This window comes from Notechis scutatus, chromosome 1 (genome assembly GCF_049901735.1).
Source record: "Notechis scutatus isolate UNSWTSFEM ecotype Mainland chromosome 1, rNotScu1.2, whole genome shotgun sequence".
Lineage (NCBI taxonomy): Eukaryota > Metazoa > Chordata > Lepidosauria > Squamata > Elapidae > Notechis > Notechis scutatus.
This window is the reverse complement of record NC_142009.1, coordinates 230,479,172-230,498,879: the sequence shown is the minus strand read 5'-3', so window position 1 is coordinate 230,498,879 and position 19,708 is coordinate 230,479,172. Positions and strand designations below refer to the sequence as shown.

General features: G+C 39.5%; 1 protein-coding gene across 1 annotated transcript; it reads left to right on the top strand.

Annotated features, from left to right (window-relative positions):
• The first annotated feature begins 744 nt into the window (after positions 1–744).
• Positions 745–19,441, top strand: LOC148133248 (membrane-spanning 4-domains subfamily A member 15-like). The gene is made up of 7 exons (XM_087950588.1): positions 745–1,537; positions 3,044–3,291; positions 6,798–6,920; positions 7,100–7,156; positions 13,904–14,038; positions 16,229–16,363; positions 19,075–19,441. Exons 2-7 carry the CDS (start codon positions 3,076–3,078, stop codon positions 19,186–19,188), a joined length of 780 nt encoding a protein of 259 aa, XP_087806714.1. The 5' UTR covers positions 745–1,537; positions 3,044–3,075; the 3' UTR covers positions 19,189–19,441.
• The last annotated feature ends 267 nt before the right edge of the window (positions 19,442–19,708 follow it).

The window sequence follows — 19,708 nt, the reverse complement described above, 5'->3', positions numbered from 1 at the left end:
CCAAGATCAAACTCCAGACTGTGGGCAGAGTTTGCCTGGGATACTGAACTTTAACCACTGTGCCATCAGGGCTCATAAAATGAACTTGTGACTAGACTTTTTGAAAATTAGAAAGAAAAAATTCTTTCTCTTTGCAGCTTATTAGATAACCATTTCCTTAGTTTATTCACAAACTGAAAATGTCTGTGTTTTGGATTTCCAGTTCTCTTATGGTTAACATGGATAACTGTTACTATAAAATCTTAATTTCTTGACAGATTTATGAACCCTAGTAAATCATTTAACTCATATTTTTATTTCATCCAAAATATTTTGGGTTTCCTCTTGCCTTTTAAATTCAGAATTATAGTGTGTCAGCTAACTGGACTGGCCACACTTACAGCTGGTTATCATCCCAGTGATTGAAACACCTGTCTAATTTCGCCTTGAAATGAACTGTCAGGAGTTGAATTAAAGACTGAAAAGCCAATATCATAATATAGGGAAATTATCTTGGCATCTAAAAGAGACCTAGAAGAGAAAAGGGCAAGCTGCTTTTTAAGGAGACGAAATCTGGGAATAGCGTAGCTCATGGAGGGGAAAGGAAATTAGAAGCTGCCTCCCCTTCCAAAACTCAATTATAGCATTGAAGCGACCTGCTCTCCACACCCCCAGAGACGTTCGTAGAACAGTCAATGCAAAACAGCAATAGGAGGATCAGGACGCCAGAGGGCGCTCCCGTGTAACATACAGAGTGAAAGAAGCGGGGAGGTGGGGGGGAAGAGTGTCCCTCCAGAAATGTATATAAATGTCAACCAAAAAGCAAGTGTTCAGTTTAAATAAGTGCAAAAGAAAACATAATAAATTTACCCATCCTAACTTTGCCAATACACGAGGAGGATTTGCCTTTGGCGTCTGCTTATTGACTAAGCGAAACGGTCCAGATGTTTCAGCGGCCCCTGAAGCTTCCAGGGAGAGCTTCGCCAGGAGCGCAACCGGAGGCTGGGATTTTAGTCCCTCCCTTTCACGCCGCTGCGGCTTTGCCTATTCAACCGCTAAAAAGAGCAACCCGAAAGCTACAGAGAGCACCAGTGAGGGAAAGAAGAGGGGGGGACTCCTCCGCTGGACCAGGGCTACTTAAAGAGCTCCGGTGGGATGGGTAGACTCTGATCGCAGTGATCATAATCTGATCCCCTTCTTTTTCTTTCTGCCGATTCCTTCAAAGGTTGTGGAAGCCTCCGAGGGGTTGAAAAGCGAGAGAGAAAGGAAGGAGACGTCGAGGGATGCGTTTGATTTCAGTGATTCGTTTTAGCTTGGGAATCACAGGACTTTATAAAATTGGGACAGTTTTCCTCTCATCTCTGAACAAGCAGAAGGTTCCGGGCCCCAAACTGCTTTTCGTTGCTACAGTTGAAGGGTCAAGCAAGAAGTTTTTTTATTAAACTCTTGAGTAAATCCCTCCTTTTAGTAGTCAGCGGAACCCCGCCCTCCACTTGTTCCTGTTATGTTACTTTCAGTTTTCCTGTTGCTTCCGTGTACTTCGTCTTGAGCGCTTGTTGTGAGTAGTTTCTGGTTAATTTTTAAAAAAATAATGTTGAATTAATACGTGGACCATCCCGTGCCTGCCGGTTCTCCCCCGCAGCCATCCACCCGAGGTCCTCTCAGCCACCTGAGGTCTTCTAGATGGGAGGATTTCAGGGGAGAATTAGCGGACAGGAAAGAGGGGCGTGCATAAGCGCACCAACGTGCCTACCGTCCCTGTCCTATTGTTCTCTTATTCTTTTATTTTTCTATATGTACCCATTTCATATATTCACATCTATGTATACACTTGTACTTATTATCTTGTAAACAATTGACAAATCAAATAAATAAATAAAATAAAATAAATAAATAAAGAGTTTGCAGTTAATCTTGTGATGGATGTGCCCAACGCGCGCAAAGGCGCCGTGTAAACTTACTAAGATTCAATATTGAAGTCCACCATTCAAAAGAATGTAGATGGGTCGATTCTCACTTAACGTTGACTTCCAATTAATACAGCTCAAAAGGGAAGTAGCTTCCTCTTAAGGGCTGTACAAATCCTAACCATGGGATTAATTAGGGGGCGTGCATAAGCGCACCAACGTGCCTACCGTCCCTGTCCTTTTGTTTCTCTTATTCTTCTTTTATTTTTCTTATATGTACCCATTTCATGTATTCACAACTATGTATACACTTATACTTATTATCTTGTAAACAATTGGCAAATCAAATAAAATAAATAAATAAAATAAATAAATAAACAAATAAATAAATAAATTCGGGCTACGGTCATCCGGAGGGCTATTAGATGCCATTGGCAGTTGGGATTTTACTGTATTGCTTTACTGCTTTCTGGGGTGGTCCGAGTTTTGTTAGAAAACTGGTGGCCCAATTGTGTCCTGATAAGAAACCTCACTGCTTCTGTGAAGCAAAGGTGGGATACAGATCCTGCTCTTGTGTCCTTCCCAGTAACCTATGTCCAAATCAGAATGAACTTGCTGGAAGGTGGCAATTGACATGATCACCCATGCCTGATGCCTTTAGATCCATCTGCCCAATAATAGGACAGGAGGGCAAGTACAAAAAAACCTTGCCCAAATGGGAAATAACATTTAGCTGGGTGGATCTGAGATTGTGCTAAGATTAGAAAGAGACCTTTTGCATTGAAAAAGTTCTCTCTGTTCTGATTAACCTTTTCTCCCTGGTATCTAAGGAGATTCTCAATCCTTCAGAGGTCATAGTTGTCCCAAAAGTGCTTTTCCAAAGGCAACTGGAGCTTTTTGGTTTTTTTTTTACTTGAAAACATTTCACTTCTCAAGCAAGAAGCTTCTTTGGTTCTGGCTAAATGGTGGGCAAAAGGAGGATTTCTATCCCTGAGAAAGTTGTATGTTTTTATTACCTGTTCCCTGAACCCTTCTGGCAATCTTCTTCAGTTTTACTGCAGGCAAATGTTATCCCATCAAGTGACATTATGGAGAAGGACCAGAATTTGCCTAATTGATGTTAAGACCTTAACATTTCCTCATTTGTTTGTTTGCAGATAATTTAATTGTGGCAACACTTCCAGCAAGCATGGCCAGTGGAACTGTATTTGTCATCCCCTCTAATGGAGCAAACATAATCCAAACGACTCCTGGATTGCCCAGTGTTGCTCTTCAGGCATCTGGAGCAACTCCATATCCTCAGTATGGAGCTCAGCAACTTGGGATTTCCACCAGTGCTCCTCAACAAGTCCCACAAAAGGGTCCTTTGGAGAGATTCCTCAAGGCTGAGCCCAAAGTGCTTGGTGTATGCATGCTTTGCTATGTTCCTGTTTGAAGTCCATTAAAGTTTTAGAGCTATGTAGAGACCTGAGACCCTCATGTTGAAGTTCTTGAAGTTGGCTTGTCTGTTGTCTGGTTCTGGAATCTACTCCAGAAACCTCTGTTCTTCCTGGTAGTTTCATTTGTGATTCTTCAAAACATTCTGACTCAGATATGCATTCTTTTGCTTTGCTCCTTAAATGAGAAAGTGGAGCTCAGCCATGGTTCCAGCCAGGTGTCTTTTTCTCCCTTCCCTCTGAGAAGTGCAATCTGAGAAGAGCATTTCTCCAGAAGAACCTGGTCATGTATTGACTGAAGCCCAAGCTGCTTGAATTCTTCTTCTTTTCTCCTCCTCCTCCTCCTCCTCATTATTTATTATTTATTATTATTCATCGCACAGTCAGCCAGATGTTCAGACTGGGTTTGGCATTTTTGTCTACCTATCGAGTCCTTACCAAGGACCCAGGATAGGCAAATCTGGATGTTTGATGGTGTTACAGATGCCGCAGGATGAAAGCTGTTCCAAGTAAAGCTGCCTTCTGAAATTGACGGATGGCAAATTTGTCAATGCCTATGGTGTTCAAGTGGTGCTGCAGTTGTTCTGAGACTGCACCCAAGGTGCCTATTACTATTGGTACTACCCTTGCTTGCCATTATTTTATTATTATTATTATTATTATTATTATTATTATTATTATTATTATTATTCACAAAAAATGACAGTATACACAGCAGACGAGATAACTATGCTGGGTTTCGTATCACAAATCACTAGTCGAACACTTCCCAAGCGTTTAGGACTGCATGATGTATCGGCGGATTATGTGAGCAGATCCCAGTAAGATGGTCTTCTGCAGCTGGCCAATGGTGATTTTGTCAGCGCCAATTGTTTTTAAGTGCTTGCCTAGGTCTTTAGACACAGCACCCAGTGTGCCGAGTACCACTGGAACCACCTGCACTGGTTTATGCCAGAGTCTCTGCAATTTGATTTTCAAGTCCTGATATCTGGTGATTTTTTCAAGTTATTTCTCGCCAATTCTGCTGTCACCAGGTATGGCAATGTCGACAATCCACACTTTTTTCTTCTCCACAATCGTGATATCCGAGGTATTGTGTTCCAAAACTTTGTCAGTCTGTATTCGGAAGTCCCACAGTAGTTTTGCATGCTCATTTTCTACCACTTCAGGCTTATGATCCCACCAGTTCTTTGCTACAGGCAGATGGTAGTTGTGACACAAGTTCCAGTGGACCATCTGACCAACTGTGTTGTGATGTTGTTTGTAATCAGTCTGAGCTATTGTCTTGCAACAGCTCAGTATGTGATCAATAATAATCAATTGATCACATATTATAATTATAATTATTATAATTATCATTATTATCATCATTATTATCATTATTATTTTATTTTTATTTTTCAAATATACATCCATTTTGTGTGTGGACACTGTTGATTCTGGGTATCATTCACATATTAATCCAAATTACAATAACTATTGGTAAACCTTATCACACTTATCAAATTTAGGTAATCCTCATAATATTCAAACAACAAAAATGTCTAGCATCTGTAAAACTCTAATCTTTCTATCTATTATTTTTATTTATTCTATGAAAATGTATGATCTAATATTTCCCCTATCTAATTTTATTTCTGCCTCTATCAGCATACAACAAACTACCTTAATGTTTAAAAGGCAATTCTTTATATCCATCATCTCTTGTCCTCTTTAGTGCTTCAATTTTTTTTCATTTTTTTACTCGCCTCAGCCTAAGCATTTCTCCCAGTACAATCTGATGCTGGCAATTCTCCCAAATGTCTGCCCACATCTCAATCTCCTTATCAAAGATATCTTCCTGTCTATCCAATAGTTGGTTTATCTGTTTTATTTTCTTCAATCTTTCTTCCTTTATCGGCTGGTTTGTCAGTCCTATTTTTTGTTCCAGTCCTTGGTTTATTTGTTGATGTCACCACTTTATCTGTTCTTTCTGCTCCTTTTGCTTGCTATTTGTCTGTTCTTTCTCTTTGTCGAGCTTCTGCTTCATTTGCTGATTTTTCTGATCCATATTTTTTCCTTGTTCATAGTTTCATCCGTTTCATCTAATCTTTGTTGTTTTCACCAGTTCATGGGCAGTTTGGTCTTTATTCATTGTTTTTTGCAGAAGTTTTGCATTTTCCATCCATTGATATTTTAATACTTTGGAACAACAGAGAGATCTCTTTAAAGAGTCCAAAATTATAGGTTTCCAATCATTAGTAGATGGCACTTTCCTCTCAGATTTCCATGCTGCCTTTTTTTCCAGCAGATATTAATTTCAATCAAAAGCCATTTATTTCAAAGCAAAGTCATTGATTTAGATGGGCCAGTTCCAACATTTATTCCATATTCTAATAGTCCATATTCTAATTTTCCAAGTTCTTTGAATCTGCTCTGTAATTTTGGTCTTTTATTCTGGTTTCCCAGAGTTTCTTTTATAAAATGTCTTTCTTATTTTCACCTCTGGTAAGTGTAAGACAATAAACAGTTAAAAGTCACAGCCTTCCACTGGTTATCAGATATTCCTTTCCTAGTCTAAATTTCCAGGAGTTTAGGAGTCACTTTTCCTTTCATCAGTAGATGGCATTCTCAACTTACTTTTCAACATAAATTTCAGAAGTGCTTACTTTTGCAACTTAAACAATTATCTTTTTAGACTCTTATTACGGATATTTTATTTTCCTTGGGGTTACTTTTTAAATAGAAGAATCATCTCACCCAGAAACAATCATTGTTCATTCTCTTCGCTCCTGTACTTTCTTAGGTGCTTCAGCTGCTCCCCAGATCCATGGCAGCCATGTTGACCACTGCTGCTCCTCGTTTTTGGATAAGGGGGATTTTTCAAGTCAGGGAGGAGAGATACAGCTCTCCTTAACCTGCAAGATGCCCCCCTTTGCTTCACCACCCCTACAGAGTGGCTATGGCTTCTTTTGGAGTCCTCTGACGGGAAGAGCTGCCTTTTTTTGGAGCAGGGTCGCTTGGAGCAGGGTCGCAGAGCTCATAGTCCTCACCTCCGATGCCACAGGCACAGCACAGCCAGAAGTCAAAGTCACTTTGTGCTAACCATGATCAACTTCCTCCTGCAGAGGAGTCTGCAGTGAGAAGTGTCATTTTTCTCTTAAAGGCCTATCTTGATATTCTTATATACCTTCTTCCTGACAAAAGCTATCCCACTGAGGGTCAAACTAGATCATAGTCTGCAGTAAATGTCTGGTACATAGTGACAACGGTGTCTCAAACTGTCCCTTCTCCCCGTTTGGATTTTTCACCATAGGAAAACAGGCCTTGGGTCAACACCTGCACTGGAAAGTTAGAAACCCCAACTCCTTTGAAGGACCTTTCAAAGAAGGATAGAAATGATGCCTTTCCTGGGGTGGTAACAAATTTCAGAATGTTTCTCTTTCTCAGATTAAGATAACCAATTTGTCTTATTTTGTATGTTTTCCTTCCTTAGGCCATCCAGATCATGATTGGGCTGATCCACATTGGCTTTGGAGCTGTCTCACTTTGTCTCTTTCCTTTTTACTATCTTACCTTGTCTGGAATTGGAGGTTACCCCTTTTGGGGAGGGATATTTGTAAGTATATGCAAATTCCTCTTCAGGCATGCACGATGGTATTAATGGTTAAGGCATACATATAGAAGTCCTGTTTGCTTGGGAGTCTTCCTGACTTCTCATGGGTGCCAGATTTTTCTGATGCTTTTTTCCATTAATATTTCCAGTGGACTAAACTATTTTTGTTTCTTTTTCCATAGTTCATTTCTTCTGGGTCAGTATGTGTAGCAGCTGCGAACCGTCCAAATCGTGCTTTGGTGAGAAAGCTGTATGGCTTTTGAATTTCTTTCATGCTGTTTCTTCATAATCACTCAGCACTCTATATTAAAAAGGAGAGAAGCCTGAGAGAGTCAATGACCATCATGCGGGTGTTTGTTCTACCAGAGCTTCCTTAGTTGCTACTAGTAATGCTGCTAGCCCTGAACAAAGAGGTGTCTTCTTGAGTTCTCTAGACTTGAACCAGACCTCCATCATGCCGCCTCCTCCATCTTGATTTTATTATTTATTTATTTATTTATTTATTTATTTATTTTGTCAAACAATTATTAGATAACAGGTATAAGTATAAACATGGTTATAAATACATGAAATGGATATGAATAAGAAAAAAAGAAACAATAGGACAGGGACGGTAGGCACGTTTTGGTGTGCTTATGCACACCCCCTACAGACCTCTTAGGAAAGGGGTGAGGTCAATCGTAGACAGTTTAATGTTGAAGATTTTGGGGTTTGGGGAAGAAACCGCAGAGTCAGGTAGAGTATTCCAGACATTGACCACTCTGTTGCTGAAGTTGTATTTCCTGCAATCAAGTTTGGTGCTGTTTACCTTGCGTTTGTATCTATTGTGTGCTCTTCTATTGTTATGGTTGAAATTAAGTATTCATTGACAGGTAGGACATTGCAATGTATAATTTTATATATTATACTTAGATCAGACCGAAGGCGGCATAGTTCTAGGTTGTCTAGGTCTAAAATTTCAAGTCTGCTGGCATAAGGTATTCTGCTACGAGTAGAGGAGTGGAGGACTTTTCTCGTAAAATATTTCTGGACTTTCTCAATTGTATTAATATCAGATATGTAATGCGGGTTCCAGACTGATGAGCTGTATTCAAGTATTGGTCTAGCAAATGTTTTGTATGCTCTCGTTAGTAGTATGATATTACCAGAGAAAAAGCTACGTAGGATTAGGTTAACAATTCTTAATGCCTTTTTGGCTATGTAGTTACAGTGGGCTCTAGCACTTAGATCATTTGAGATGAGTACTCCAAGGTCCTTGACAAAAGTTTGTGTCATCAACAAGGTCTCGACTATTCAGCTTGTAGTTTATTTTTTGATTTTTTTTGCCAATATGTAAGATAGACCATTTATTTGTTGAGATTTGAAGTTGCCATTTGTTTGACCATTCTGACACATAGTCAAGGTCTTTTTGAAGGGTAACAGCATTGTCAGTGGTGTTGAATAGCTTTACATCATCAGCGAAAAGAACGCAGTTGCTCTTAATATGATCACAGAGGTCATTTATGTAGAGTATGAAGAGAGTTGGTCCTAGAACACTGCCTTGGGGGACACCACTGTTGACAGGTACAGGATTTGATAGGATGCTCCCAATTTTGACTATTTGTTGCCTGTTTGACAGGAATGCTTTTATCCAGTTATGCAGAGATACCATAAGACCTTAGTTTTAGGAGTAGTTTGTCATGTACCACTGAATCAAAAGCTTTACAGAAGTCTATGAAATTGCGTCAATTGCTTTGCCCTGATCAAGTTTTGTAGTCCATATGTTTTTACAGTGCAAGAGTTGCAGATTACATGACAGTTTCCTTCTGAAACCAAACTGTTTGTTAGAGAGTAGGTTGTTTGTCTCTAAGCGGAGGATAATGGATTGGTTAATAATTGATTCCATGACTTTACAGGTGACACAGCATAAAGAGATTGGTCTATAATTTTCAAGTAGGCTGGGGTCTCCCTTTTTGAAGATGGGAATGACTGTGGCTAGTGACCATAGATTTGGCAAGGAGCTGGTCCTGAAAGATTTTTCAAAGATTATGCTTAGAGGTTCAGTTATGACAGTGGATAGCTGTTTAAAGAAGTAGACACAAACTCCATCCAGTCCAATAGATAAAGATGGATTTAGATTGCGTAGTGCTTTTTCAACATTGTCTTCTGTAAAATCGATATGTATTAGATCATTGTAGTTGTCTGTGGTTTGACTAGGAAATATTGGGCATGATCCATTGCTGTTTACAAATACTGAGCCAAAGAATGTGTTAAAGAGGTTGGCTTTAATGGTGTCATCATAGCAGTCTTTACCATTAGTTTCTTTTAGGGGTGGGATGGACCTTGAGTCTTTTAGTTTGTTGTTTACAAAATTGTAGAAAGCGTGGGTGGAATTGGTGCATAGAAGGTTTTCCGCTTGTTTTGTGTGATAATTGGTACATTCAGTCTTTATCTGGTGGCATAAATTTTTGTATCGGCTTTTAAAGTTGGCAACGTGACCAGATTTATTTTTCCACCAAAGAGATTTCTTTTTGGATTGGAGCTTCCTTATTGTTATGGGTAATTTGTTTTTTTCTGGTTTTGGGAGTTGTTATTGGTACATATAGTTTGATGTCTCTTTTGACTTCAAGTAAAAATAAGTTGTAATGGTCTTCAACAGTATTGCATCCAGTGAATAGAATTTGCTAATCAAGAGATGAGAGATCGTTGTCTGTAAGATCATAGTTGCCTTTTTTGAAGCTATAATTGGGGATCCTGTCGTTATGGTGATTTTTATGAGGACATTTGTTGAGACAAAAGTCAATCATGCTGTGGTCACTGTTGGAAAAGGGTTCATTAATTTGTATTCCATAAATTGAATTCAAACTGTTGCAGAAGATGAGATCGAGGCAGTTGTTAAATCTAGTATTGTTGGTTACTAGTTGTTCCAGTCCTAGTATGGTAACGGCATTGTACAGGGTTGTATGACTGGGTTCAGATGTACATTCATTTAGTGTTCAATTTATAAGAGGTAAGTTGAGGTCACCAAGAAAAATGAGAAGGTGTGGGCAGGAGGCAGCCCATGTCAGTAGTGAAGTTAGCTTGTTTGCATGAATTATATCATAGTCAGGGGCACGATAGCAAAGTAAAAAGCGGATTGAGGTGTTTAAGGACAGTTCACAGATGATGGTATTGGGAAGAGCAAACTCTTGTATAATTTTGATCTTTTTTAGATTTAGAGACTTTTTATAGAATATAGCAACTCCACCACTTCTATGGATTTCACGATCTGACCGAAAAACTTGATATTCTCTTGTAGTGGTAATGGAGTCTGGGAAAGATGCATTTAACCACGTCTCACAGACAAATATAATGTCAAATGTGGCTGAGCTTAGAAGGATGAGGAATTCATGCATTTTATTTGCGAGGCTTCTTGCATTAAGTAGTTTGCATTTAAAATATGAAGTAGTGGGTCTGGAGGAAGTAAGGGGCGTGCATCCCTAACGTTGGATGTTTGGGTGATGGATATTGTGATGTAGGTTGAGGCTCTTGCTTTTGATACAGTCAGCATGGTAATCAATGTATAGATTTGTATTACCTAATTCATGTAATCTTTTGAGCTCAGAACATAGCTCCCGGGACCATCACATTGCTGTTAGGTTAGATCAGGGTGAGAACAAAGGTTCTTATGGTTCTTGTTGCTCTTTGCGAGTGAATTTATTGAGAAAATGAATTTGCGTTTGCTTGTTTCATTTTTGCAAAAAACCCTGCAGAGGCGTGAGATCATCAAGCCATCTTTGTTTTTAAGCTCAGGACCAACACGGGAAATATCAAGTATTTCTAACTTTCCCTGAATAGGGGCAAGATGTGCGATTGATAGCGCTTGAAGTGCTGGTGGGTCAGGACACAAAGAAAGAAGGGAGGGAGGAGCCCAGCCCCTCTCTGGCGCCTGCTCTCGCCCCCAGACAGGAAAACGTCAAAGAGGGGCCGTGCCGCCGTTCCCCACCCGTCGCCCGCCGCCCGGCGGCCGCCGCCCCTTGTTGGTTGAATCGGAACAGCTTCGGCTGAGAAAAGAGGCAATATTATTTTCTCAGGCTGCCCCAAACACCAGAAACAAGGCAGGCGGCAGGCGGCAGGGGACACGGGATTGAGCGCGGGTGGGAGGGGGTGAATCCCCTAAAATGAAGTGCGTGTACGCCTGGCGGTTCCGAATCGGTATTTCTTCAGAGGAGATGGCTGATGCTTGATTTTCTCTGATGATGTTTCGAACATTAGAGATGTCATCATTGTCATTGACCTCTAGACCAAATAAGATGGCATTTGGTCACTTCAGTTCACGCTCAACAGCTTCTTTGATGAGGATGGAGATATCATTATTTGTAGGATTTGTTGTTTTTTGTGGATTGGATTTTGGTTGCAGTTGTTGAGTAGAGATATGGTTTGTAGATGTTTGATGTTCATTTTTTAGTGCTCTCTCTTTTTTTTTTTCAAGGTTTGCCAATCTAGTTTGTATAGTGTCCAGGGATGCTACAATGGTGTCAAGGGATGTTATATGTGTTTCAATGGTATCGACTTTTTCAAACAGGGTAACCTATTTTTCTAGTTTGGGTCTGCATGGTGGACAGAAATATGGAAAAGCATTGGCGGATGTTTTTAGGAATAGAGCCATTTGCTTGGGTAATCCTAAGCAATTATGGTGAGCGTAGTTGTTACAAAGAGAACATTTGATTTAATCTTCATTCTCCTTTAAAGATTCCTTGCAAATAAGGCAAGAGCAAGAGTCTTGTGGTTCTTTAGTAGGGGTTTCTTTCTTTTTAGGTTGAGGTTTAACATTGGATTGTTTTCCTGGCATGGTTGGGTTTGTTGAGATGGCTTCTTGATTAGGTTGTTCAATCAAATAAGGTATTGTGGTAATCAATAAAGTAATATTGTACCAAACAATATTATACTATTATACTAATCACACTAGTCAATTAATTTAACTAATCAATAATCACCCTAATAATTAATTACACTAATCAATAAACACACTATCAATTAATTGCCCTAATCATTAATTTACACTAAGCATACTAATCATAATATTCAAAATAGTTAACCAAACTAATCAATAACCACTAGTCTATGATAATCTATAATAATATATTACTCACAAATGATAAATAATTGTAAAAATTAATTAATCATTTAGTAAGATCAGCTAAACAATTAAACAGAGTTGTATTGGGAAAAATTAGGGCAGGAAGAGAATAAAGGGAGGAAGAGGAAAAGATTTGGTTTGGTGATGGTCTTGGAGGGTATAGGAAGAGGGCATATATTAGGTTGGAAGTATAGATGAAAGTCTTTTGGCAGAAGGTTACTCTTTACTCGTTTCTTCAGATCTTCAGTTAGTGATTTTTTGGGAACCAGATCTGTCTTCACACGGATCTTCTTGTCTTCGGGCATATATTAGGCTGAAGGTAACTATGAAAGTCTTTTGGCAGAATGTTAATCTTCACACGTTACTTCAGATCATCAGCTAGCGATCTTAGGGATTACGTCTGTCTTCTCATGGATACCCTTGTCTTTGGTCAGCGATCTTAGGAATTAGGCTACTGCGTGAATTAGCAGGGCTGCGCTCTGAGATCAGGACCTCCAATGTGGGATTTGACGATCGCAGATGATCGATGATGAAGGCGGCAGTTTGGGCAGCAGCTTTACTGGAAGGTCAGCACTGCGGGATCAGGCCCTGAGCTGTTGGAAGTTCGGCGGTTGGAGCTTTGCCGTTGATCGAGGCTCCAACGGGTTCAGGGCTACAGCGCTCCCTTAGGAATTAGCAGCTTCAGCTCCTCAGGATCTCCAGTGCAGGCAATGATTTTATAGGTTTTTATAGGTGGGAAATGCTCCAATGGGCTCTGGGCTACAGCGTTTTGAAGGAAACAGTAGCTCCGGTGCTCTGGGATCCCTGGCACAAGTGGTCCTTCAGGGTGGCCACAAGGATGGCAAGCACTCCCGAAACTGGTCCTCAATCACAGGATCGGGTGATTTTTGCCTATAACTGATGCAGCTGGCGATCTAACAGAGTCTCTTTTGATCGGGGATGAACAGCAAATCTTCCCACAATCAACTACTTATTTTAATCAGGAAGGGAAAAGGTAGGGACCCACTCGTGATCAAATAACCATCAGAGCGAGAGCCTCACCTTGCTAGTTATATGCTGCCCTCTTCAAATGCTTGACAGAGGTTCCTGTTTCAGAAGTCTTCCTACTTGAAAGCAACATTATGAGGAAGCCCAGTATATTAGGAGTAAAATTATAAAACACAGGTGGGAATCTTCTGGGAATCAAAGAGAGTTGATGGTAGCCTTCCTACAATTCATTCTTTTCCTCTGTCTCTCTTTGGTTTAAACTGTATTCATAGCAACATAGAAATGTAAAGGAATACTGTGTAAATTCAAGAGAAGAAAAACATCCATCTTAATGGAAAAAACACTACATTCCTGAAAGGAATGAACTGAAAACAGAGGAATTTTTAAATTTTTAATACTCTCACTACTGGCTCCAAGGGTTTCTCTATTCCCATCTCTCTTGTTGCCTCTCTGTAATGTTGTATAAGTTAACATTTAATGCTTAGAGTTTGTCATGGCTTAGAATAAACAGTGTGGGATTTCTTTAACTAAAATGTTAAGGGATAAATAATCCTTACCAGTTTTCCTGTCACTGTTAATCACCTGGCCTTCGATTGGAGGCTGACATCTAGAAACAGAAAGAAGGGATTTGATAGTGTTAGAAAAGCCTTCAAATGAACTGTGGCACTTGCTTTTCCACCGTGGAAAACCTTGTTATTGCTGCTGTTTGATTCTGGTGATCTTAGTGGATGTTGTCTGGTTTCACCACTGATTGGTCATGTGTCATTAAACACACACATATATTGAATTCTGTCACTGCTTTTACCATAGTTGGGGCTAATTATTTTTATCTTTGCATAAACCTATTCTGTAACATAATGACACTAACTGTATTTTCTTTCTTTCTGGTGTATTGTTTCAGGTGAAATCTAGCGTAGGACTGAACATCACAAGTGCTATCATGGCATTAACTGGTATCATCCTATACCTATGCGAACTGATCTTCAGCAATAATTTTTGGAGATATGATGAACAATATTACACTGACAATTTAATTGTAAGTAAAACAATCTGGTCTTAAATTTTGGCTTCATGTGCAGAATTCTGAAGGAGATTATATATACAGGAAAGATATCCCAAATCCTTTGAGTTTTGTTTGAAAATATTTTCTTCAATAGGTCTAAGTCACAAAAATATGAGTGCTATTTCATTTGAATGCTTTATATACAGTATTTGTTAAAAAAGGGGAATCAATATTCTGGTCAGTGAGGTGCAAAGTGAGTAGGACTTTGTAGATTTCTTCTTCTTCAGTTTGTTTATTTGGTGGGGAGGGTTATTTTTAAAAAGTCTAAATGTGTTTTAAATGTATAGTTTGATTATGTCTCTGAACAGTGTAAAAATTGGTTGTTTTACAGGAAGGTTCAGGTAGTGAAAAACAAAGGGGTGCTTGAGAATTTATATAGAATAGATTATAGAATACAGCTGTACATGTTGAAATCTATACCAGGTTTTCCTACCACTTCCACATCCTCATCCCTTCTTTGCATTTGCCACCCAGTTTTAGAAAACTGAGATTTAGGTAAGTTCTGAAGTCTGGACAGTTTGGAACCATACCAATACCTGGGATCAATGGCTTGATATTTTAGTATTTTGTACGGTGCTGCCCTTGCTTTCTTATGAGTGTTAAATCTTAGTAGTATCACATCCAGGGCTTTTCTCCTTTCCAGCCTGACAGATGATTGGAAAGAAGATGGGTAAAGAAAATAGATCTAGCTGCATCCTTATTGAGGAGGGGAAACAATATATCTTAGACTGGCTGAATCTAAATCATGTTGCTGCCCTTAACCATACTCGGTTGATGCCAATTTTCCCATAAGATTTCCTTTACTTTATCCTCAGCCCATCAGTAAGATTTATACCTGATGTGAGTAAGTCATCATTAGCTGTACTTGTATAAAACTAGTCTTTTCCTCTCCTCTTATTCTGAGCCCATCCAACAGCCTCAAGGTGTATAAAATCTATTTCCCTTCCCCCATTATCTTGGAGAAAAAGGCAGGTGACCAAGAGTGGATATGTTAGGACAGTAGAGGGGCCTATCAATTTTCTTCTTTGGACTAGTCAGCCTCTTTCTCCTTTTCCCTTTAGCACTTTGTTTCTTGAGTTTTCCTGTCCATCCCATCTCTCCTCTTTCATCCCAAAGGTGCTTTTTCAAGTGGCAACTGGACTTTGTTTTCCTGTGAAGACATTTCACTTCTCATCCAAGAAGCTGCTTCAGCTCTGACTAAATGGTGGCCTCAACAACTTCTAAAAGGATGCAAACGACCAACTGTCTGCAAAGAGTATAAATCCTTCCCTTCCCCACCATCCAGTCAGAGCTGAAGAAGCTTCTTGGAAGAGAAGCAAAATGTCTCCACAGGAAAACAAGAAAGTCCAGTTGCCTCTTTAAAAAGCACCTTTGGGACAACAATGATCTGGATGACTGAGAATCTCCCTAGACACTCTCCTCCATTACTTCTCTCCAGGCAACAGGAAAACAGACACTCCAAACTTCCTATTGGGAAATGGAGGGCAAGCAAATTGCATCTATTTATTTCAACTGTGAGAGGGGCAGAATACTTCCCTTTAGAATATTGCAAAACATAAGAGATGCTATTAATGTTTCCTGATGCAGTTTTCTCATATCACACAGGTTGTACACGTAGTCTTTAATTTACAATTAATTTACAATTATTCAATTTACAATTGTCCATTTAGTATCAATGGCACTCCAAAAAACTATGACCTCTCCTTGCATTTATGACGGTTGCAGGGTCCCCACAGTTACATGATCAAAATTTGGGGACTTGGCTACTAGCAATTTATTTAGGACAGTTGCAGCATCTCCTTTGCGACTTTCCCAGCCAGCCTCTGATCAGCAAAGCCTGCAGAGGTGGGGAAGCTGGATTCACTTAACAACCATATGTTTCTCTTAATTGCAGCTATTTGCTTAGCAACACTGGCAGAAAAGGTAAAATTACGCATGACTCACTTAACAACCGCAGTGGAAATTCTGGCCCCAATTGTGGTTGTAAGTCGAGGGTTACCTGTACAGTGTCTCTGTTTTTCCCAATACAATTGTTCCTCCCAGTGTTTCCCAAGGGAGCAGATGGGAATCCCTTTTCATGGTGAAGGACATAAAGTAAAATAAAATACATACCGCTACGTTAACTTCTCGGAAAATTAAAACTATCTTTCCACATGTCTACAGGATGCTGCAGGGAGGCTACAGAGTGTCGGTTATGGCCTATCCAGTGTGCTGCTCCTGTTCAGCCTGCTGGAATTTTGCGTCACTGTTTCACTGGCTCACTTCGGGTGCCAGGCAACTTGCTGTCTTGATGCCCAGGTAACTATTTAATATTTTGATAATAGCTTTAGCAGTTCTCATTGTTAAAGAATGTAAAGAACATAGTCCATTTTTCTTCTTTATTCTTTACTCCATCTAACCTGACCTTTTGCTTGTTCCTTTGATACTACCCTGAAAAGTAGGTGAGATTGGCTACACAGTTTACCCAGTAACCTTTATAACTAAGAGAGACTTGAATTGTGATCTAACACCCTGTGATTTATTTGCTTCTGCATGTGAATAATTAGATGACGTGAATTTTTCCCAGCTTCTGTTTTCTTAGAGAGTGAGTGTCATGAATACAATACAGTTTGTGTGGTCTCTATAATTCAGTGATGCAGAAGTTGATGTCTCCATTTTAGAGGGCTCAGTTCTAAATATAGTTACTTTAGTAGTGTGACTACAGTAATCTAAAGTATCTGTCACTTAATCACATTTTCTCTCAATGTCACCTTTTTTAAAAAAAAATAGGTCTTTTTCATTTTAAAAAAAATAACATTAGTTTTAATTCTCAGACAAACAGCTGAATACATGACTACCATATGCTACCTAAGATCTCCAAATATAGATGTAGTAATAAAGGGATTCTGTCAGCACTACAAAGACCTTTGAAAAAATCTGTTGGAAACAATTGAATTACCAACCACATGGATTTCCTATCTGGCCACTCACAGAAGGTCAGATTAGGTAATCATACCTCTTCAGCCCTTATTCTTAACACTGGTACACCACAGGGTTGCGTGTTGAATCCCTTACTCTATACTCTTTATGTTCATGACTGCATTCCCACTCATTCTAGTAATACTATTGCTAAATTTGCAAATGATACAACAGTGGTGGGACTCATCTCTGGGGGGGATGAGTCTGCCTACCGAGATGAGGTGGACCAATTGCTTTTGTGGTGTGGAGACAATAACTTGGTCCTCAACACCAATAAGACCAAGGAGCTTATAGTGGACTATAGAAGGAACAGATCAGATATCCAGCCCTTGCTTATCAATGGACCAAGTGGAGAAATGGCCAGTTTTAAGTTTCTGGGTATTACCATAAAAGAGGACCTGACCTGGGGTGCTCACATTGCAATACTAATCAAAAGGGCCCAGCAGAGATTATACTACCTGAGACTTCTCAGAAACAACAACTGAATGAAAAACTGCTGGTGATCTTCTACTGCTGCACCATAGAGAGTATCTTAACTTACTGCACCTCTGTATGGTTTGCCAATTGCACAGTGGCAGATAGGACAGTGCTCCAGAGGGTGAACGTCATTGCCCAGAGGATCATGGGCTGTCCTCTCCCCTCTTTGGAAGAGCTTTATAGCTCCCACTGCCTTAAGAAAGTTCAAAACATTCTTAAAGATTCCTCTTATCCTGGGCACCCTTTTTTTAAACTACAGAATAGTACAGAATAATAAAAACAAGGACAAATAGGCTGAAAAACAGCTTCTATCCCAGGGCAGTAGCTCTTTTGAATTCTGCTGTATAGTGCAGTGTTGGTGTGGTGTTGGGGTTTTCAATTCAATGTGTGGAGTGTGAAGGATGTGTGTTTGTGTTTATTTTCATGGTCATGATATGCACTGAAGATGGTGTTTGATTTCGTTGTACGAGGTGCAATGACAATAAAGTAAACTAAACTAAACATACCTGCCTTGGCAAGTTTTGTGTTGGGAGAGAAAGACATGTCTATCTCTTGTTCTGCAGAAGCGACAATTGGCTTCTTTTTGTACCAATAACAAACATGCTCTCAACCTTTTAGAAATGCTTTAGATTAATTTGAGAGGCAGAAAACAGGACAGAACAATGACTGAAGGGGGTAAATATGATTGGACCTGACAAAACAGAAGAACTCTATTATAAGCAGCTAAATTCAGCATTCAGAGATACCTGTCTTGGGGCCTTGGTGCTCTCTAGCTTGGTTGTTTTCTTGCAGATGTTTCACTACTCAAACTAGGTAACATCCTCAGTGCAGGTTTATTATCTGGGTAATAGAACATCTGCACAACCAAGCTCAGAGAGAACGAAGGTCCCCTTATTTCAACCCGCAGCTACATATATTCTCCTTTATCAGCACCTATATCCGTGAAATGCACCTTCTTTGGGCCTTTAAATTGTTAAAATTAGTTCTTAATCTGATGGCTTTTGTGAATAAATCATGAGAATATTATTTGTTTGTTTGTTTGTTTATATGGTCCTCAAGCTGGACCCTAGAAGGTTTACAACAATACGAATACAGTAACATAAAATATAAGCAATATAAAACTCCAATAAAAAAGTAAAGCAAAAAATATAATCAGTCTCCAGAATTCCTCAGGAGAAGCCAGTTCAATTCTCTTATCACTTGCCAGAGGACCATCCCAGTTGGTACCATCTTTATTTCAGAAGGTCATCTATTCCATACAGTGAACACTCACTGAGTGGATGAGGGACTTCCTGTCACACTTCTTGGTAGAAAGGTGGGAGATCCTGAGCAAACATTGTCCGAATGTGTGGATAAAGATGGCAGATTTGATCAGGAAAAGTTACTTAAATGCTCATCATTTGCATGTTAATTTATAGTTTTAAAGAATTCTCTATCAGGATTTTGAGCTATCAAGGATTTCAGCCTGTTGGTGAGACTCCAAAAACACACAAGTGGAGAATCTATTCCTCCTACCTAGAGTAACAGATGCATTCCTGAGTATTTTTTGTCTTGACTATTCTTTTCTGTTACAGCCAACCATGGTTTTTGTGCCTTACCAAGTCATCGGAGGTGGACAAGTTACAGCTGAACCAAATCCTTCTCCTCCTCCACCGACTTACGATAACGTGGTTACCAAATCTCAGTAAAACAAGAAGGAAATATGAGTATTGTTGGCAACAGAGGTTTCAGGAGAAGCAATCCCATGACCATGAGGAGGCTGCTACCTCTGAGGACTGGTCATGTGTCACTTTTTTTGTAATTTTGTCACTAAACTGTAACTACCTGTAATAGTGTTTGCATAATCACTGTGATCCCAAAACAGAAGAAGTCTGCATATAACTAGAGTCTTCCATATTGTTAGGGCACTTAAGCTGATTAAAAAGACAGATTCCATCAAAATTGCTATTTTTTGTTTTTGTTTTTACTATCATCTTCAACAAAGGAAGCTGTATCCTTGAAGAGTTTACAGTTGTGTAAACATACAATTTCAAAATCAAAGCCATTCTTACTTTTAGGGAAGGTATATTTAAGGTGTGGGCAACTATGATCCCTTTGCAACTTCTGGACTTCCAATTCCTGAGCCTGAATGGCTGATTCAGGTATTCTTGGAGTTGAAGTCTACAGTTCCTAAAGGTGCCAGAGTTGCCCATCCCTGGTACTGTATAT

Bases quoted from the DNA above. Each gene is read 5' to 3' on its own strand.
- LOC148133248 (XM_087950588.1), top strand. From the start codon at position 3,076: ATGGCCAGTGGAACTGTATTTGTCATCCCCTCTAATGGAGCAAACATA. The intron at 3,292-6,797 runs GTATGCATGCTT...TTCCTTCCTTAG, and splicing joins CTGAGCCCAAAGTGCTTGGT to GCCATCCAGATCATGATTGG. The intron at 14,039-16,228 runs GTAAGTAAAACA...ACATGTCTACAG, and splicing joins ATTACACTGACAATTTAATT to GATGCTGCAGGGAGGCTACA.